The sequence below is a fragment of the Micrasema longulum genome, unplaced genomic scaffold (genome assembly GCF_059751315.1).
Source record: "Micrasema longulum isolate JH-2025_06_02 unplaced genomic scaffold, ASM5975131v1 h1tg001408l, whole genome shotgun sequence".
In the NCBI taxonomy this organism is placed as follows: Eukaryota; Metazoa; Arthropoda; class Insecta; order Trichoptera; family Brachycentridae; genus Micrasema; species Micrasema longulum.
In genome coordinates, this window is record NW_028278594.1 from 600,897 (window position 1) to 621,866 (window position 20,970).

A 20,970-nucleotide genomic window follows, 5' to 3' on the forward strand; every position below is an offset into this window, starting at 1 on the left:
TTAAAAATCATTGCGATCATTTTAGTTATACCCCAAAATGAAATATCTTACACTAATTTATAAGTAAACTACTTGCCCCGATTTTTTGACAAAACTTACCGATACAGAATGTCAGAAAATGTCTAACTACCATAAACTAAAAAATGTGTTGATTGTTCCTGAAAAATCGTACCAGCTGTCTCGGTCTCGGGAAATATGTCTAATTTTAGAGTTTATGTTTGCGTTAAATGAATATAATTGATCAACCATGTTTTCGGTGCTTCGCGCGGTAAAACATTATCAAAAAGACATCGAAAGATGTATCGGCGACGATAAGAGGGTAACCAGTTTTTTGAAATGCAATATAGCTTTTTACGTTTTTATACATTTTGATGTGGCATTCGCTATTTATTTTGACCTCTGTCTTGAATAAAGATATTATGTTATCACTCAAATAATACACACGTGAAAAATTCTCAGGATTCTCCTTACATCTAGCAATTTTTGCTAAAATCATTCGTGTCTAAATCCTCCGAATTTCTTGTGAAAGTTGACATTAGCATGTATTGCGACGAACTTAGATTTTTTAAAAGATAATTTTTAACTAATATTGTTTTGCGTACATTTGATTAAGAATTATCACACATTTGAAAATTTTACCAGATCCATTGACGAATAATCGAGACTTAAACGGCAGTTAAATTCCTTTCAAGACGGGTATGATTCTTATTTCGACACCGAAATTATTTTTTTGAATATTCCTTAGTCCTTATTAATCGGCTTATGCAAATAATCAACAAACCCCACCTAGTAAAAAAAAAGTGAACTTATATTTCATTTTTCGCCGCAAACCCGCATCCTGTTGAGAGTGATAATTTAACAATTATTTTGAGGTTATTTTTTGCGTCTGTGAAATTCAAGGTTTATGAACTTATTATGTCGCGTGTTCGTAGAATATTGATTTTGAGACAAAATAATGTACAAATACTGTAAGTGATAATAATATGCCAACATTCCTTAAAAAAAAGTAAAATTAAAACATTTAAAATTTATTTTACCTGTTAACCCTTTATAGCATTGTTTTTCAACCTATGGGTCGCGAGAGGTCGAGAAAACTTCAGTTTTTTATACAACATATAATTTGTGATACTTAAATAAAAAGTCGATAAGAGTTTAAATTATTATATTTAACATAATTTCCCTATAATCAATCATACAAGTCAGAAAAATGCTAGTTCAAAACATGTTATTACAATGAAAATAAATATTAAAAATGTGTTTAAATAGAAAATGATTACATCTGTGCTTGCTTATCTTCGTTCATTTGATTGTGAAGGTTGCGCTTGAGTTTCTTCAATTAATTTCTCCCATCGTGGATCCGTTTTTGCCACATTAAGTATTAAATCGTTTTCCAAATTTAAGCGATTTCTTAGTTGACATTTTATTCGCGCCATTGATGAAAATGCTAACTCGCACAAGTACGAGGTAGAAAATGGAATCAAACACTTCAAAGCCTCGGTTGTGAATTCCGGGTATTCTGTTTTTCTTTTTAACCAAAACGTATCCAAATTTTCAGACTTGAATTCCAAGTGTAACATCCCATCGGCAGATAGTTCCAGCAGATTCTCTTTGAGCTTAGTTGCTAAATTTGCCTCGTTTATAGCTGCATTTAAAAACGGATTTAAGATCCATCTTTGCCCAGTGTTATCCGATATCTCTTGCAGTGAGAAGTAATGGCACAATTCTTTCTTCAAATTATGTAACACCATTTTCATACCAGATATACATGAGTTGATGTTGATCTCGCTTCCGACTTCTTCAATGAAAGACTGTGTGGACGAAAATAAATCAAAGTTGTTTTGATTTATAGATGATGACCACAATTCAATTTTTTTATAAAGCCATGGAGTTTGTCTTTTGCTGTAATGACATTTTCATCACGCCCTTAAAGACTTTTATTCAAGTTATTTAAATGTTCAAATAAGTCAGAAAGAAAAGCCAATTTTAAAAGGAATTCCGGGTCAGAAATGAATTCAGAGTAATGTGACTTGGCTTGCTGTAAATATACTGATAGTTCAGTGCGAAGTTCCATAACTCTGGTCAGTACTTTGCCTTTTGATAACCACCTAACTTCTGTATGGTAAAGCAAATTACGGTGTAGTGTCCCCATATCTTCACAAATGATTCGAAACAATCGAGTCTGCAACGCTTTTCCTTTAATAGAATTTACGATGTTAATAATAATATCAAGAACTTGACTGTATTCTTCGGTAAGGATTTGGCTGCAAGAGCTTGGCGATGGAGAAAGCAATGCATCCAACAAGCGTTTGGCATCTGTTCTTTCAGTCTAGCAATAAATCCACTCTTCGCACCAGTCATGGCTTTTGCTCCGTCACTACAAAAAGCAATGCATTTTTGTGCCCAATCGATATTCATATCTTGCGTAGCTTCAAGGAACATGTCATGCAAGCATTGACATGTAGTATTTTTGGGAAGTGCCTTGCAAAATAGTATTTCTTCCATTATTATTTCATTGGATTCAAAACGCACAAAAGCTACAAATTGCGCACAACTCGCAATATCCGTTGATTCATTAAATTGCAAGGATACAAAAGAACTTTTCATGATTTTTCTATGACTTGATCACGAACATCAGTCGCCATATTGCGTATCCTGCTTTGAATGGTATTGTCAGAAAGGGGTATACTTTTGAGCTTTTCGACCTCTTGCTTGCCAAACATAATCTCTGCTGGTAAAATCAAATTTTCGGCAATAGTGTGAGATTTCCCTGCTTTAGCCACACGAAAAGCTACTCGATAACTAGCGAGCAACGCTTTCTCATTCAGGTTGGACATTTGTCCTATAGCAGTTTTTTGACGTTCAAGAGCTTTTAATTTTCGCTCAAAAAATTCCACGGGTTTATTTTTTTCATTAGGATGTTTTGTGTTTAGGTGGCGTACCAACTTCGATGGCTTCATGCTTTCTCTTGACAAAATTTCAAAGCAAATTACGCACTGCGGTTTACTGTCAATCACAGTAAACCCAAATTTTAAATATGTAATAATGTTGTCATAAAGACGTTTTTTCTTTATTCCACTACTCCCGCTAGACGTTGATGGTTCTGATGATCTTTTCAGGAATTTATCCATTTTCAATTATAACAACTCAAATAAATGCGTACCGTAAAACAAGTGGTTCGCGCTCTTCAAACAATTAAACAGCAGACATTACCACGCGTGACTTACGCTCACAAATCAGTCTATAATCACTCCAACTCCAAGGCACCTTACAGTCCACATAACACCGAATTTACACTTCTGAATCGTTTCCACTTATCGGGATTGCTTCGCTGTCTTGCATCAAACTGCTATGGCCGCGGTCGACCGCCGTATTTATAGGCCAGCGCATTCTAGCGAGAATTATCTCAAAGCGTAAAGAAACGTCTCGAAACTTGTGGATCTTTCGGACTACCAGCGCCATCTGTTGCTAACATCCGGAACCTGCAAACTATATACTAACGATATATTTTATTTATTTATATACATCTAATATGTTTGTATTTGTTTGTTAGTTATCAATTGGCCACGTATTCTATTTAAAATTATATGTTTTACGTACTTAATAATTAATTATATGTTTATATCAGATTGCAAATAACGCAAACGCCTAAAATTTTTGTAAGTATTATATATTTTTAACATACATGGAAAAAAGGGTTGGGGGGTCGCGGAATATTTTTTGATACTAGGGGGGTCGTGTCATGAAAAAGGTTGAAAAACGCTGCTTTATAGGACACAGATTTTGTGTTGATTTTCACCTTGCAAACCTATTTTTTTATAAAATAACAAGCCTATTGCATTTGAAAAAGCTGAATGAAAGACTGATCTACCGGTGTACATTATTACAAGACTGTTGTGACAAGACAAGACAAAATATTAAAAAATAAATACCTCAATTCTGATGGTATATGTATGTACCACTTTGTTTTAGGTGTCCTATAAAGGGTTAAAACCGTATAGTACTTTTTTTATTTTAATTAACAATTATCGTAAAACGTTTATGCTACTGATCATTATTTTATGTACTTAATAATTGTATAAACTTAAATTTACATTAAACAACTAGTCATGCATGAATGTATCTGGTTTTACGTAAGTATTGAATTGCTTCTTCCAAGATATACAAATAAAAACAGGTCAAGTATAAAATTGACAAAATGTCGATTGTGTTTGTACTGAGACTGCGTCACAAAGTAAAAAAATTTAAACCATTTTAGTCCAAAAACTTTGCAGAATTCAAAAGTGTGTTTCGTTTCAATATCTCAACGTTTATCGTGGGTCTGGTTTGAGACATCATCGCTCTATCCCGCTCATTTTGGAAATCGACTGTTAAAAAAGTTTTTTTTTTAATCGATAGAAATGTGCGTTCTACAGATTTGACCAACTATTTCATTTTTTGTTGCAATTAGATATACGCAATCGGTCCGTAACACTTCTATTTGAAATTTTAAATAAAGAAATAACAATGTTTGATTATGTCCAAATGCTTGCAGACTGGCTGGATTTCCTCCCCAGGGAGTTGTTCACATTTAAATTTATTTCAACAGAGAGGGAAAAAGTTTTCGAGAAGAAATTTAATAGTAGGTGATTTGGTTCAGCCGGATGAATCTCACCCACGTGATAAAGGTTTCAGCTCTTTCACTTCACAAAAGTCAACAGATGGAAGAGTTGAGGAAATGTGGATGTTCAAACATGGGCAGAATGGTGAATGTTACACAGTGTGTAAAGTGGCCACTTAAACCAGCCAATGACAGGTCATAAGCCCTGTAAATGCCTAGACTTCCAAATTTCTTCTCGAAAACTTTTTCCCTCTCTGTTGAAATAAATTTAAAAGAAATAACACACTACGCCCCTTTTTCAGTGGCTTGTCATTACATGGGAAAATTGAACCACTGTTCGATTCTTCTGCAATCTTTTTAATTCAAAAGAAGACTCTTTTTAAACATTTTGGATTTCTTTGATTGCTTTTCTTATGTTCCCCTTTGTTAAACTTGTTTTCTAAGTTAGTAAAAATTAAAACTACCTTTTTGAAAATAATGCAATAACTTGCGTAATAGATCAAATTTCTTTACTGACATTCCTCGGTGGAATTGCGTGCCAATTATAATAAGTAAAATAGATTTTTTTTATTTTAGATGATACATAAAAATATTTTAATTTAATTTTTCAACCGGGTTGCGGTCCCGTGGTAGTATTGTGGACTCACGGGCCAAAGGTCCGAGGTTCAAATCCCACTCTACCACAACTCGATTTCCATTTTTCTAGCACAAGTTATTTACGACTTTTAGGAAAAGGTCTGAAAATGTAATTATTTGAGTAAATAATAAGAACTTAAGTATTTCTCTTTTAACTAAAATAAACCACTGAACTTCCTCTTTCTGACTGCGATGGGGTATATTGATTCATTAGCTTGTTAGTAAACTGAAGAAACTAGTTCAATCCAGAAAACCAAAGTTTTTGCCATCCTTCCACCAACCATTCTGTGACAGTTTGTCTGTATAAATTAACGTACCTTATCTTATTCTTCAAAGGCACAATTCTAACTATCTTTTGTCCTGTCTTTAGGTTCTCCACTGCATCAACCGTCTGGCCAATCTCCCGGTGACCGTTGAGCACCTTACAGAGACTGGAGTCGGACGCACGGTAAATGCTCTTCGGAAGGGCGACGGAGATGTGGCCACCGCTTCGAGGACGCTGGTGGCCAAGTGGAAGCTCATGGTGGCGGAAGAAGAAGGAGAAGATGAAACCGAAGACAGTCAGTCACAGAATGGTCTGTTGTAAATTCATAAAAATACACCATGCGAATGGACGACGAAAGAAAGGCTAAAAAGGTTTATTATGCAAATGTTGACCAAATGAAAAAAATACTTGAAGATGGTGATGTCAAAAGTCAGAATAATTTGCGTGTGTGCATAAGATGTATGAACCAGGTTCGTATGCATGACAAAATAAGGTGGCATTCTATCCTTTCTGCCTACCTCTACGGGAAACAGTGCGATGGTTTTTTTGTTGTAACTGTATTTTATCTGTATTTTAACATCAACTTAAATATATTTTATTATTACATTTGTGTTAATATTCTATTTAAAGTAAAAAATGCTGGTGCATCACTATTTTGTCATAACGAGCATTAGAAAGACATCGTAATGCACACCTGTTATAAAGAATTAAACATGAAAAATAGCAGAATTACAATTTGCAAACTCATTTGTTTAGCTGTGCAGATTTTTCGTGTGATTAGAAGGTCAAAATTATAAATTCATAATGATATACGCCGTATGATGTGTGGACGGTTTAGAAATGTCTTGAGATGGTCACCCCACCAAAGCTGTAAACTTGTTAATATATAACTTTTGTTGCTTTAACTTTGGATTTAAATGTGAATATGTAATGTTTTATATGTATTTTATATATATCCTGTGGTCTTCTCCCTTTCCCCTTCTCTATGATTACCGAATGGAGCTTCTCGCTACTATCCGTGGCCCTGTTATAGGTCCTGTCAGATATACAGATCTGGTGGCTTCTAAAAAGAATTTCAAGGCTTTTAAAAAGTTTTGTAATCATTTTGGCGAATTGATCATGTCCAATCAATTTAATCCCAGTCAGTGAAGAATTCACTTCCCTCTCTTCTCAATCCAATGAAGTACATACTATGTACTTCTGGATTACTTTCTTTCAGCACAAAGATGCTAAGGCTACCAGATTTCAGAGAGCTCCTTCGGGCAGCTTTTCTCGTTTGACAACGAGCAAATTTTCCGTGTATGTGGGCACCGCCAAGGAGACTTATGTCCTCAGGTGCGGTGTGCGGTGTGTGGTGGGTAAGCTGTATTTTATATATATTTTTGAGACACTATAAGTATAATATATTAAATCATGTAAATGAATGCCTCCACACGGGTTGTGCCCAGTGAGGTATTCATATTTTTTAAAAAAAGTTTTATGTAAAACGTGAAATAATAAATAAATAAATAAAATAAATAAATAAATTTATATTTCTTTTCTAGGAAATGTTGAATATGAACAAGAACCATCACCAGATTCACACCACGAAGAAATTGATGAAGATGATGTTCACAGCGTACCGATGTCTAACGATGTCCACAGTATAACTTCTTCTCCCGCCTATGAGAGTCCCAAAGAAAATGATCACCGCAGCACGACTGATGACAGAGACAGACATAAAGACTTCAAGTCCCGAAATGACTCCCACCTGGGACACAAGTCTGGGTCTGGCTCGAGCGATGATAATCATAGGAAAAGAAAGCATGATGAGGTTGGTTGGACTAAAATATAACAAAGCATGTTTTATTGATTGAGTACAAAATGCCCATCGATTTTTATCTGACTAATAACCGTCTGTATCTGTATAAGGAAATCGTGAGGAGATAAGTCCGCATCATAGTGTAGTGGTTGGGGCGTTCGCCTGCTTGAAGTCCCTAGTTCGATTCCTGGGTAGTTCTACACTGCAATATTTCAGGTTCCTGGACTGGCACTTGAAGGGTAAGCCTGATCACCTTACCTCCATGTAACAGATGATCGATATACGCTGCATTTAGTGTACCAATTCAGTCCCCTATGCAGACAGGTATGAAGATGAATTAATCTCTTCTTGGAAGTATGAACTTTTTCTTGGAAATTTTTTTTTTTACGTTTAAGCATTGTTTATCTATTATTTAGAAAATATACAGTCATAATGCAAATAATGAAACTTCTATGCTAATATTATGAATGCAAAAGTGTGTTAGTTCGATTGTTTGTGTCTTTCACGTCTCAACGGAGTGACCTATCGACTTGATTTTTTAATAATAATATTTAATAATAAATTAATAATATTATTTTAATGTTATTGATTTATTTAGCTAAAATCATGATGCAAAGTGTATTACAATCAATTTCAAATATATATAAGTATTTTGGGGTTCTTTGGGTTTATTTTGTAGTTAGTAAATATTTTGTTTTCATGTTTTTACTTCAGGCCCCTTGTATTTCTGTTTAGCGGCAAACTGAAAATCCCAAAAGACGCCGAGACGAATCAAGCGACGACGAACCCCAGGTCGTTAAAGGTTCTTCAGATGAGCAGTCAGAACAAGAGGAGGAGGTTCCGGTTGTCGAAAGTAGCGAAGAGAGCCAATCTCAGTCTGAATCTGAATCCGTTCCCGACAACTCCCGTGTCTCACCACAGAAAGCATCACCACCCCACACGAATTACCGTAGTTCATCAGAAGAAGGCACATCACAAAAAAGATCAAACGATAAAGAGAACAGAAAGTCTTCTCACAAACGGCATTCGTCAAGCGAAAATGCTTCTTCGAATGATGAAAGGTCTCCAGAGCGTGTAGACAATCACAGAAAAAGTTCCTCGAAAGAACATAATCACAAATCAGAAGATAAATTAAAAAATTCATCACACAGTAAATCAAAGCACTCTAGCAGTAAATCAGATCACTCTGAACGATCTGGCCATTCTAGTGATAAGTCTCGTTCTGACAAACACAAAAGTAGGAAAGAACTCCACAGCCACAAGGAAACACATTCTAGCGAGAAAGAACGACATTCAAGTAGCAAAGATAAAGTTCCTACCGAGAAAGATAACTCCTCAAGCAGTAAGGACAAGCACTCGTCAAGTAAGGATCGACATTCGAGCAAACACAAACATTCTGGTGATAAAGATCGCCATTCAACCAGTAAGGACAAACGCTCTTCTGAGAAAGATCGAAGCTCTGAAAGCAAAGACCGTACGGATAAAGACAAAGAACACTCTTCTAGTAAAAGCAAGTCATCTTCTGATAAAAGTAAACATTCTAGTGATAAAGTCAAACATTCAACCGAGAAAGAAAAGGTCCACGAATCAAATTCTGTTTCAACCAAAAAATCGAGTAACCATTCTAGTGATATAGAGAAGCATTCTAGTGATAAACTGAAGCATTCTAACGATAAAGGTAAACATTCTAGTGATAAAGAAAAACATTCTAGTGATAAGGGAAAGCATTCTAGTGATAAAGGAAAACATTCTAGTGATAAAGGAAAAAGTTCTAGTGATAAGGAGAAACACTCCGGTGATAAGGGAAATCACTCAAGTGACAGGGGAAAAGATTCTAGTGACAGGGGAAAACATTCTAGTGACAAGGCAAAACATTCTAGTGAAAAGGATGTTTCTAGCGAACGAGAGAGACATAGCAGTAAAGGAAAGCACTCTAAAGATAAGGATAGGCACTCTTCGGATAAACACAAGTCTTCTCAGGAGAAAGCTGTGAGTGAGAGCAAAGGAAAATCTCTCGAAGTCCGAAGTGAAACAGAAAAGGAACATAAGACTGAACCCAAAAAGAAAGACGATGGCAAACCCAAAGAAAGTTTAAGCAAATCTAAAAGAGTTGAAGTTGAGGAACTTATTTCGGAAAAAAAAAAGAAAAAATTACAAGAAGAGTATTCGGATGGCATTGACTGTGGTTCAGGTAAAGAAATTATATTTCTTAAATGTGAACCCTATTTTTCTTATAGTTTTATATACATTAGAAAACATACGATTTTAGAGATTTATTTATGTGCTCCTGTAGCAACTAAAATTTAAAACTGCCTGATTCATTTTTTAATTACTCGTATCCCTAAATTCTTTTTTTTGTTTTTAAAAAAACCTTACTGCACCCGATAACATCAAAATCTCATTTCTTCAAAATTGTGGACTGGCTGCTTTTTTCATAACTACGTTTAATTGTTCTGGGTGTTGTGGCATATTTTTCATAACTTCCTTCCATTTCCAATTTCCCCCTCTTGACAGGCCTCTTAAGAAGAGGCTTAGAGGGTTATTACTAAAAAAATAAAATATGTGTATTTAATTAATTAACTAGCCATCTTAAGTTAATTTTAGTTTTGATGATTCATTGTAGGCGCCAGTTTTGCCGAAGCCCTTGGTATGATCTCTCCCACAAAATCGAGTTTCACAGCAAAGAAGAAAGTTCCTCCTCCTGCAAAAGAAGTAACCAGTAAAGAATCCATTAATCGTGGAGCATCTTCGTCTACAGAGAAAACTTCGTATTTACCAAAACCTTCAAACACCAGCTCACTTATTGATGTAAGACATTTCTAATTGGATTAAGTTAAAATTTTACAGCACGGTAACACATTTGTCGAAATTTATGGGCTTAACTGAATGAGGAAGTTCAGTGTTACAGCAAATTGAGTAAAAAAAATGTTTTTATCAAAGCCATATGTATGTCGACGCCAAATAATTAAATCAGACACTCAATTGGGCGGCTAGCCTATTCATTAAATGCATTGACCATATACATAAAAAAAAAAAACATTGTAAAAACCATGATTTCAAATTAAACAAGGATTTCATTCATAAACTAAAAAAATGTTGCATGTAATGTGGTGCTGAGCCGGTACTTACTGAGTTCACAGAGCTTGGGTTTTTTGCATACAATTTCAACCATATGGTTAACGCATATGCCTAAAAAAAATTCAATGTTGTCGCCGAAAACACCAATTACATAGTGTCATAAACATCATCCGATCTGATGCCCAGCAGCAGCAAGTTAGCCGCCCTTTTGGATTTTATTACTCAAGTTCTTATTTAGAAACTTATGTTTTTAAACAATTAAAGAGATTTTGCTCAACGGTTGACAATGTTTTTTTTCAGTATGTCCGAGAAGTAGCTTATAAAAGTGGATGAATTTATGGAGAAAACCATAAACCACAATGTCGACAAATGTTTCTTCTTTACATCAGAGACCTCGCTATTTCCATGGTCATTATAACCAAGTTTTACTATGTTTATATAAGTTTTTGCACGACAACAGGCCAGGGGGCCCAATCGCAACAGTAAATTACAGCGCAGAACGCCCAGACTTGAGAAAAATCACATCTTATTTTATTCACAATCAAACCCGGAACCTTCCATGTGCGAGTCAAGCTTCTTAGCCATTACAACTCTGGGCTGCTATTTGACCAATGGAATGCCCTAATCATGTGTGAATAAGGATTCGTTGCCAATATTAAAATAATTATTTATTTTTTAGTCTACGCCGTCTCTCCTGCACCCGTCTGCCAAGCTTCAACCCCTCGCGCCGCTGCCCGTGTCTGCCTTACCGGACATCTCTCCACATTACACCCCGCGGCCCGCCCCTCGCCTGCTGGACACCCCTTTCCCCCACCTGTCACAAGAGGAGGCCCTCACCACTGTCATGAACACCAAGAACCAGAGGTGAAAAAAATATTCATAGTGAGGATTTTTGACCGCTCAAATGCCAGAATGTAGATATTAGCTCTTAATTTCGATTTCCATTGAGTGCCGGAGTTGAAATCTGCGCTTCAAAATCTTCAAGCAGAATTTGCCTTATTTTCCTTATCAGTCATCAAACGACGTCGTTGGCATTATAACACTGCCAAAAACCGCATTCAACGCGCGTTACGATTTTAAGTGTTTACGGAATAAATTTAAAGTGGGTTTTTTGTAAAAAGTATTTAACAGTTAATACTTGATATAATAGAACAAATTACCATTTTTACAAGCAAATTAGCACAGCAAACGGATTGATTTGAAAATGAACACCATAGACTAAAAAAGATACCCATTTATTCGGTATTTCGTCGACGAAGAAACAATACCGCCTGAGCTACATACATACCAAAAATCATTTTTTTGTGAATTTTGATAGAGAATCGAATTCTGTGTATGTCTGTTTACTAAGTTTGTAATATTCCTACTAAATGACGTGTGCAGAGGCAAATAAACAATACCAGCCAACTGATATCGGTTAAATTTTGAATGAAATACCGCCCATCTCCAGGCAATCTCAAAGAAAAACAAGACAAAAAAACTCTGCAAAGGAGGGAAACCTAACATTGGGGATCAAAATCTACATCTGTTAGCGCTACTGTAAATGTAGACCTTTGTGCATGTTTGTGTAGATCTGTAAAAACTCTGTTTACGTATTTTTCTTACATTTTTTAACTCATTACGATGCCTTCACTATGTGTGATGCTCTTCAAGAACAACAAGACATTGTTTTCCTAGCGATGTAAAAAGAAGACAGATATGACTCGTAAAAATACTTCGAGTTAAATTTAAACCGACACCTTATTCAAGAGTATTTAAAAATCACTTCATGAAGTCTGATTATGTGATGCCCTTGGTTTCTGTTAGTGAAAACCGTAAGATCGTTCACATACCGATCTGGTGCCTTCGCCAGCGATGCATTCACAGCTTCCTTCAATAATATCGCCTTCTTGTTTAATAGCCAACTTAACTAAATATGTCAAGTTCTTTGTCATTTCGCTATTATTGTTAATTAATTAAGCAGCATTCTTCATTATAAGACACGTCTAAAGCAACCAAAAAATATTCCTTCGCCATATTATATTATTTCCTGTGAACTGCCGTATACATCGTCATTCCTTCCCGCTCTTTGTAAACTTTAAGAAAATATCAGTTTACATGAACGATGTCAATTTGTGGCACTACAGTCGCCTCCTGTACGCCTCGAAATGATTCATCTGGAGGCCAAGCAATACCCGCTATTTCATTTTCATCTTCGGTGATGAAATTATCAATTTCCACAAAGTTATCATTGCGGTCATGGGCAGCCAATCTGGAAATATAACAATTATAAAAAATGGCTTTATTATAAACAAGCAACTTCAACTAAAGTACCTGTAATTATTACAAATACAACACAATTAATTACTTTTAAAATAGAAATATAAGAGTAAGGTTATGTTCCATCACTAAGCTTACCTTTCGATTAGAGCTTCCTTCTTGCCAGCTTATTTTGCTTTTTTATTCTTTAATTATTTTTTTAACTCATAAATAGTCCAGCTCCCCTTTTAATAAATGTATTTAAAAAAGCACACAACACAACCGTTAACGATATTTGACAAGTCTACATTTACACCAGTTCTCTGAGCGGGAAAAATTTAAATGTAGTGCAAAATGGAGTATCTTCATTGATAACCTGTAATTGAGCATGGTTTTAAAATAATTATTTAAATATTTCATTTTACATATTTTAATAAATGATTTTTAGCGACACTTAAAGATGACTCTGTTAACTTACCACTGTAATACAGGCTCAGGTTAAATTTTTGAAAACATATGCGTATGCTTAATAAAAATTATATTGCTGTGTTTCAGAACCAAGGTGTTTTCCGGAAACAAAGTTTTACACGGAGCAATACCTTCCTTGTATGACCTTTGTGTATTTGTTCTTCAAGAAAATATCGATGGTAAGATGCATATAATTAAATACTTATTAATGTGGATCATACTTTATTTAATATTTTTGCTATAAGAAATTGGATTTAAAAAAAAAATTATCTTTCTGATGGTGAAAATCAGAGCATTTAATTGTGTTGCAAAGTTTCTCAAAAATGTATGAAACAATTCTTAAAAATGTTTCATGAAAATGAACTATTTTGAAATTTCACAAGTTCATGTGAAAACATGTTTATAATGACCAATCAATTATAGCAATGTTATGTGGTTGTGATAGATTTCCGGCTTCTAGTTCAGCCATTTTATTTTTTTGACGTTTTACGTATTTTGACATTTAGCGGGTACACGGTTCTACATTTAAATGTTAGAAAAACTCAGCTACTTAAACTTGTATCGTCACGGGCGGTGTAATTTCAAACTTTTAGTGTGAATTTTTAAAATTACAAACTTCTAAAAATCATTCTGATTTTTTACACAACTCATCAGTGACAATTAATTATTGGTGATCTTAAACCCATTTCAATAAAGTCCATTCATTACAGCCTTGGAGTACACGGGAGGCGTTCCTTATGAGATCCTGAAGCCAGTTGTGGATAAAGCCAACCCCGATCAGCTGTTCATGCTGGAACATTTCAACCCCTACCTCATGGACGATACGGACCCTCTCTGGGAGCTCCATTGCAACAAGAAATTCCGCACCAAAAAGAGGCAGGAAATGGAAACTTGGAGGGAAATGTACATGGTAACAACATGGATTTTGACTATTTTTCAATAACCTTTAATGCCTTGTAAACCAACTGAATGGCGCTTTTCTTGGTGACAGTTATCACTATAGGTAGCTGATCTGTTGCCTTATTTCCAAATTCCTTACAATGTGAATATTCACACTCAATGATGCGAGGGGTGCTGTACTGGTACTCCTATTGCAGCTCGTCGGCGATCACTTGTAATATACATGAATCTCACTTTCATCAATCTTACGCTTTGGGCACCAATCCAGGGTCTCAATTATTTATTTACTTATTTTTATTTGGGAAAAAAACAACAGTTTTTACATATATTGTATACAGAAAATAAGAATATATATAAACGAAAATTGTGAAAACAGTCAATATAAATTTTCCACAGTGGTGTAAGCTATTAAGTTCATTATCGGTATTAAAATAAAAGCAATTTAACAATTAAGAAATGTTAGGCACTTCTATCATACATCGTTTTTCCTCATACAGCGTTTATCATACATCAGAAGTTGAAAATAAAATAAAAATACATATATTTATATACAGTAATAAAAATAATGTAAATAGAAACAAGATAAATTTAAAGATTAAAAAAAGAATAAAAATCATACAAAGATAATGTAAAAGGTACAAAATATAATAACGAACATACGAGTACATACATAATTACTGACATCGTATAATTAAGCAGGTGTACTGCCTATAAATTTTTTTCTATATTTCATATAGGACATTTACATATACTTTTGGCTACAGCCGTCATTTCCTAAATGGCAGACATGATTTTGAATTTTAACTGGATAATAGTCCTTGCGTCGATAATGCTCATCCACGTTTCTGGTTCTTTAAGAATAATTGGATTGTATTTTTCATAAGGCTTTTCTAATCTAAAGAGCAATTTTATTTCTTCGAGCGTACTAGTAAAAACTTGTACTTTTTTTAGTAACCTGAATATTTCATTTCGATTTCAGCGCTGTCTTGACGAACAAGAGGCAAAACTTAAGTCTTTAACTGCAAACATCAAACTCTCCCAGGATAAGTCTTTGCCAGTACGGCAAACTAAGATGGCCTATGTGGATAGCGTCGTCAAACCACCAAGGAATGTGGCGAGGAAGCAGGTAAATACATACATATAAATACGTATATTATATTATAGTAATTAATAATATATTTTCCTGTGACAGAGTAATAATTTTCGATTTTACCGCGATAGACATTTGACCCGAACTCTCCATACTTTCGTAACGATGTTTCTTCAGGCGTAGTTTTTAAAAGACTGATGAAGCTTTTAAAAATGTAATTACTTTAAATGTGTAGCCAATATATTCCTTAACAATAAACAAAAGTAATTGTTAAATAATAAAATCGTTTCTAAGAAATAGAGTCAGGTAAACTGGGAATTACGGATAGCGGGGTAAGTGCCAACTTTTTTTTGTCCATAGGTGTATTTATATACAAACTTAAGAGGTATTATAATCTATTTCCTATCAGTAAAAAAAAACATCATTTTCTATGACTCGCGCACAGGAGTGCAAATCATAGGGAAAATCTTTTTGATAATTATTACTAGCATAAAAAATACTTTTAAATATGGAATTTCAAATTCCCGCAAAAACAGTCGTTTCATTAGCCACGCCCCTAATACGTCACGAATATTGACGTCACAACAACCAAGGCCAAACACATCGCGTTTTTCGACGAACATATTTTTATTGAATTTCTTTTTTACATTTATGTATGAAAACATGTCTCCACAGTATCCATATGGGTTTTGAAAATACAATTAATTATTGTAAATCCATTTCATATATTTTTATCAGTATTTTTAGTATGTGATATTTCACTATTGTGCAGAGCTGTTGGACTCAACAAATTACAACAGAGATGGAGAACATTTTAGAAAAGGGAACAAAGAAGTCTACGCATTTACAGGGCTTATGACCTGTCATTGGCTGGTTTAAGTGGCCACTTTACACACTGTCACTTTAAGCCCCGTAAATGACTTACATATTTTTTTATTTTTTTTGGACCCATACATTTTATTATAATATGTTTTTTTTTTTTTTTAATAAATTTCATAGAAGGTACACGGTTTTAAAAAAATTCTATACATATCTACTTTAATAAAACAATTATAATGAAACAAAATACGAAACACCTGTACACAAGTGAAGAAAATATAGATACATAAAATAAAATCAGCAGAAATAAAAGAAATTTAAACAAGAAATTATTGCATGGGTGTGCAGCAAATTCACAATAAATAAAGAGTTTAAATATAAAAAAGTATTAAAGTAACAGAGGCGATGTATCATAGTTTAAACAGTAAAACAAGTATAACACTTAGTATGTTTTTATAATTTAGAAAAGAAGTGATTAAAAAGTAATTACTTTAATTTGTATAAAGATAAATGAAATACATCTAAGTTTCCATGTTTGTTTACTAACATGTGGAACCGTGGGATAGGTGAGTATTTGGCATAGTTTGAACTAGCAAATCAACAGAAAAAGTAGTATTTTGTCTCGTCCCACGCTGTCTCACATTAATGAACGTCCGGGCTGAAAGGGTTGACCTGTATTATGTTATATAAACATGCAGTTCTGAATATTATTTTTATCAAACCACAATAATATGATAAGATTAAGGTGGCAAATGAATAATTAGGCTGATAAATATACTCAAACATATTATAAATTTGTGTTTTTCATTCATTTAATCATTTGTTTTACTACTTTTCTATTTATTTTATTTGCAGGCCATTTATGGCACCGCAAGAAAGGCAGTCGCCAGTCCAGCTGCCAGAGTTGCTTCTTTATCCGGCAATAATGTAGTCAAGGCTACCGAGGTGAAGGGCGCTGGAGCCTCTTCTTCGTCAGCTCCGTCCCGATCTAGCGGTGGATTCATCAAACCAAAGAAAGCTCCTCTCATGCAGAAAGCCCTCCAACTCATCAAAGGAAGATTCAAAAGGTGATAGACGCGCTGAGAATGATTTTTTTTATCAAACATCTAAATTAATTAACTAGGGGTATGATCTATGAAAGTTAATTTATTAGCTCGCAAGTAAAATTGTTCCGTTCTTGTACAGCTATGTCTCAGCTGCTGTGAGTTTAGACAGCAAAAATATAAATTACAGTTTTAAATCATAAATAATTGCGCAACATTCGTTCAATATCGAATCACTTTTATAAGTATATTTTTATATGTAAAAAGCGGTGATGAATGTTTGTAGCCAATGACTTATTTTTTCTTTTATGGGAATCGTGTATATTTTTTTACTTGTAAAAAGTGTCAGTTTTCATTTTAGAAAACATTCTAATAGTGTTCTGTTTTTATAATTGTGGATTTTTACATGGTGGCAGGAATTGTTATAAATGAATATGTTCACCTTCTTCTGGAATTAAATACTATATAAAACATCTCAAAAATTATTTTTTGTATGGTTTGATTTTTCCCGCTGTGGCATATTGACTTGGTGCGAGTGATCTAAATGAATGATCTACACAGTATCGATATAATTTGGCAGTAAATAATCGAAATTTAGTGTCGACAATTGTTTGTTCGTTAATTAACGATAGCTAATTTCAAATGGTCTCGGCTGGTGCTCTATAAATGCACCAACTCCAATCAGTCATAAGGATTATGAATCTATCGAATAACCCTCAGAGTTACAGCTATAAAGATGCCATTTCGCTCTATTGGTTAAACGCGCTACAAATTTTTGGTTTCACAACAAACGTGCAATGGACAGTTTCGTCGCTTTGCTTGCGATTCCCTACCTGAGTACCCTTGGCCCATTGTTTCGCTGTAAACTATAGCTGACTTTGTGATTGATAATCCTGTATTGATTTTTGTCTTTATGGGCGGCTCTATAGCGGTAACGCCCTTTCAGCGCCCTTGAGGTGATTTTCACAAAAATGGCGCTATATAAATTATCCAACTATATATTTATAATGTGTTATTACTCTAAGGACGAATTCAATATGTATGTAAATAGAAATTGCAAACTAACCTAAAATTTCTGTACCTAGAGGAGAGCCTAATGGTTTTTTTTTTTATTTATTTGTTTTTGATCTTATTTCCAACCACCCATTAAAATATATACATTTAAATTATGTCACACAGAACCTGTATATATTCCTATTACGCCTTTCCTATTATGCTTTCATATATTAGATTATAACACTTTTAATGTATTAATTATACAGGGTGTTCTTTAAACCCTGTCACATCCAAAACCACGATGATCAGTATAGGCAAGAAGACATTAGCATATTCAAAAAAATATTTAGAATGAAGAAAATTTTTAAAAATAAAATATTTAAAAAAAACAAATGGTTGCTTGCTTCTGCAGGGGAGAAGCGAGGGGGGCGCGGCCGTGCGGTTCAGACTCCCCCCTCCCCCTTCTCGTTTCCTCCCGCAGAAGTAAGCAACCATTGGTTTTGTTTCTTTTTTTTATTTTTTAAGATTTTAGTCGTTCTAAAAAAATATTTTAATGTGCCAATATGTCTTCTTGCTCATACTGATCATCGTGGTTTCGGATGTGACAGGGTTTAAAGAACACCTGTATACCTATGATGCTATACTGGAGCTTCTCGCGGGGGTGAAGAATGAAATTTTGAGATTTTTATTTTTTGCATGCGACTTCTTTTTACTTCATATATGGCAACACTGATGATGAAACGTCAAATAAATATTGACACGTGAAACCAAAAATAATAATTTTCTAGTTTTAAATGTTCAAAGCATTAACTATGTAGTCAAACATTTTTATTAATGTTAATAAATTCGCCTTTATCATCACCGTAGTGTACAAAGTATTTATGAAAAATACATAAATTGCGTGCAGAGTTAAATGGGATGCAAACACCGCCATGTCCAAATATGCACTAAAATTAGATTAATAATTTTTAGCGGCATGTTGCAGAGTATGTAGTGGGGGGGGGGGGTTAGGAAGGGGAGGGGCTAGTAGGTTGAAATTGAAAAAAATATGTATATTATTTAAACATCTCATATGTTCTTTAATGAAAATATTAACATTACGCGACATTCTCTCAATATACTTTGATGGACTGCAAGTAATTTATGTATTTTTTCATAAATACTATGTATTCTACGGTGATGGTAAAGGTGAAGGTGTATTTTAGTATTTGCATTTTGGTGTAGTGAGTGTTCTGATGAAGAGACGGGCACGTCTCGAAACCGGTAGATATTAAAAGTCGGTAATGATTTTCATTTAGAACATTATTGCAACCTTGAGCATTACCTAAAACACTAAATTAGGTTGAATTAACCAAACCGTATTAGTTTTTTCCATTTTTTAAACTGTTTTGTAATGTCGAACTATGAAATGTAAATTGTAAACATGAAAAAAATTAATTCCACAAATTAACTACTTTCTATCACCGCACAAAGATTCATTATAGCACCCCTGAAGTTGAATGATTCATCAATTAAAATATTAATTCACAATTCAATATAATATTTTTCTATGATGTTTAGTTTAATTACAAAATATGTTATGTTAAATAAAACCGCAGAAGAAATGAATAAATGTGAGTAAAACTTCCTTTTAAACAGCTGTCTGATGACAGAGATGTGGTTATTTTATCATCACACTAAACTAATTTATTTTGTGTACATACTTATTTTTATAAGTAAGAAGCCGTTTTGCTTTACAGTTTTCCTGCCAAAACTTATTGGCTTGCCTGAAAATGTTAACCCATATTTTAGCTTCTCAAAAAATTGTATAAATGTGGATTTTAAAACATCACAATAATTAAAATGATTGATTACAAAAATGTTTGTATGTCTATGTAACCTTGTGATAGCAATTATAATACCTATAGCATTTATCAATGTGGCAAAATGTATATATCAGAAGTTCAGTCATGCTTTTTTTTCTTTTAACTATGTTCTTTATGCATTTCAATCACCCACTATACTTTTACTGTTTTGAGTTATGAATCTAAGCATATATCGTCAGCAGAATTTTAAAATGCTGTGAGAGAAGAAGTGTAAATAGTACAAGACAGAAAAGTGTTTTTTTCATTTGTTCTTGCTAATACAGTAAAATCCCTTTTTTACGTTTTTCATGGGAGCAACAAAAAAAGTGTTAAACTGAGGAAAACGAAAAACTGCAGAAAAATTGTTAATACGGTCACATAATTGGGGATTATTCATATAAATTATCAGTACCACAATGTGTTATTTTTTCAACAATGTTTGATTATGTCCAGATGCTTGCAGACTGGCTGGATTTCCTCCCTAGGTTGTTCATATTTTAATTTTAATTTAAATATGAACAACTCCCTAGGGAGGAAATCCAGCCAGTCTGCAAGCATTTGGACATAATCAAACATTGTTGGATTACTACCTGGTAAAAGAAGAAGTATAAAAATTGGAAAATTGTTTTCAGGCGTTGCCTAGTAGGTGATTTGGTTCAGCCGGATGAATCTCACCCACGTGATAAAGGTTTCAGCTCTTTTACTTCACAAAAGTCAACAGATGGAAGAGTTGAGGAAATTTGGATGTTCAAACATGGGCAGAATGGTGAATGTTGCACAGTGTGTAAAGTGGCCACTTAAACCAGCCAATGACAGGTCATAAGCCCTGTAAATGCCTAGACTTCCATATTCCCTTCTCAAAAATGTTTTTCCTCTCTGTTGAAATAAATTTAAGTGTTATTTTTTATTGAATTTAAAAAAAAAAATATGTAAGTACTTAACCTAAATTAAAATGCAAACAATATTTTTTTCCCGAATGAATGGGAAATTTTGTTAATATGGTATCACTTTTTTTAGTATGGCACCACAGAAATTCAACTGTCATTTACATCGCAGCAAAAATGTTTCACACTTTAATGATAACTGTTTAAACAATATTCTATACATATTATGTTTATAACTTCAAATAATATTTCTATTGCCAAATTTTTAAACTTTCTGCGCCGTAATGTATTGATGTAAATATGTTTTTCTT

The 20,970-nt window shown here is 33.9% G+C and overlaps 1 protein-coding gene across 1 annotated transcript; it reads left to right on the top strand.

Annotated features, from left to right (window-relative positions):
• Positions 1–150: 150 nt before the first annotated feature.
• Positions 151–17,417, top strand: EloA (transcription elongation factor elongin A). Its single transcript, XM_088235594.1, has 10 exons — positions 151–319; positions 5,604–5,808; positions 7,043–7,311; positions 8,035–9,490; positions 9,923–10,107; positions 11,057–11,241; positions 13,171–13,262; positions 13,794–13,993; positions 14,963–15,109; positions 16,748–17,417. The coding sequence occupies exons 1-10, from the start codon at positions 248–250 to the stop codon at positions 16,961–16,963; spliced, it is 3,027 nt and encodes a 1,008-aa protein (XP_088091720.1). The 5' UTR covers positions 151–247; the 3' UTR covers positions 16,964–17,417.
• Positions 17,418–20,970: the final 3,553 nt, after the last annotated feature.

Bases quoted from the DNA above. Each gene is read 5' to 3' on its own strand.
- EloA (XM_088235594.1), top strand. From the start codon at position 248: ATGTTTTCGGTGCTTCGCGCGGTAAAACATTATCAAAAAGACATCGAA. The intron at 9,491-9,922 runs GTAAAGAAATTA...GATTCATTGTAG, and splicing joins TGGCATTGACTGTGGTTCAG to GCGCCAGTTTTGCCGAAGCC. The intron at 13,263-13,793 runs GTAAGATGCATA...CATTCATTACAG, and splicing joins TCTTCAAGAAAATATCGATG to CCTTGGAGTACACGGGAGGC.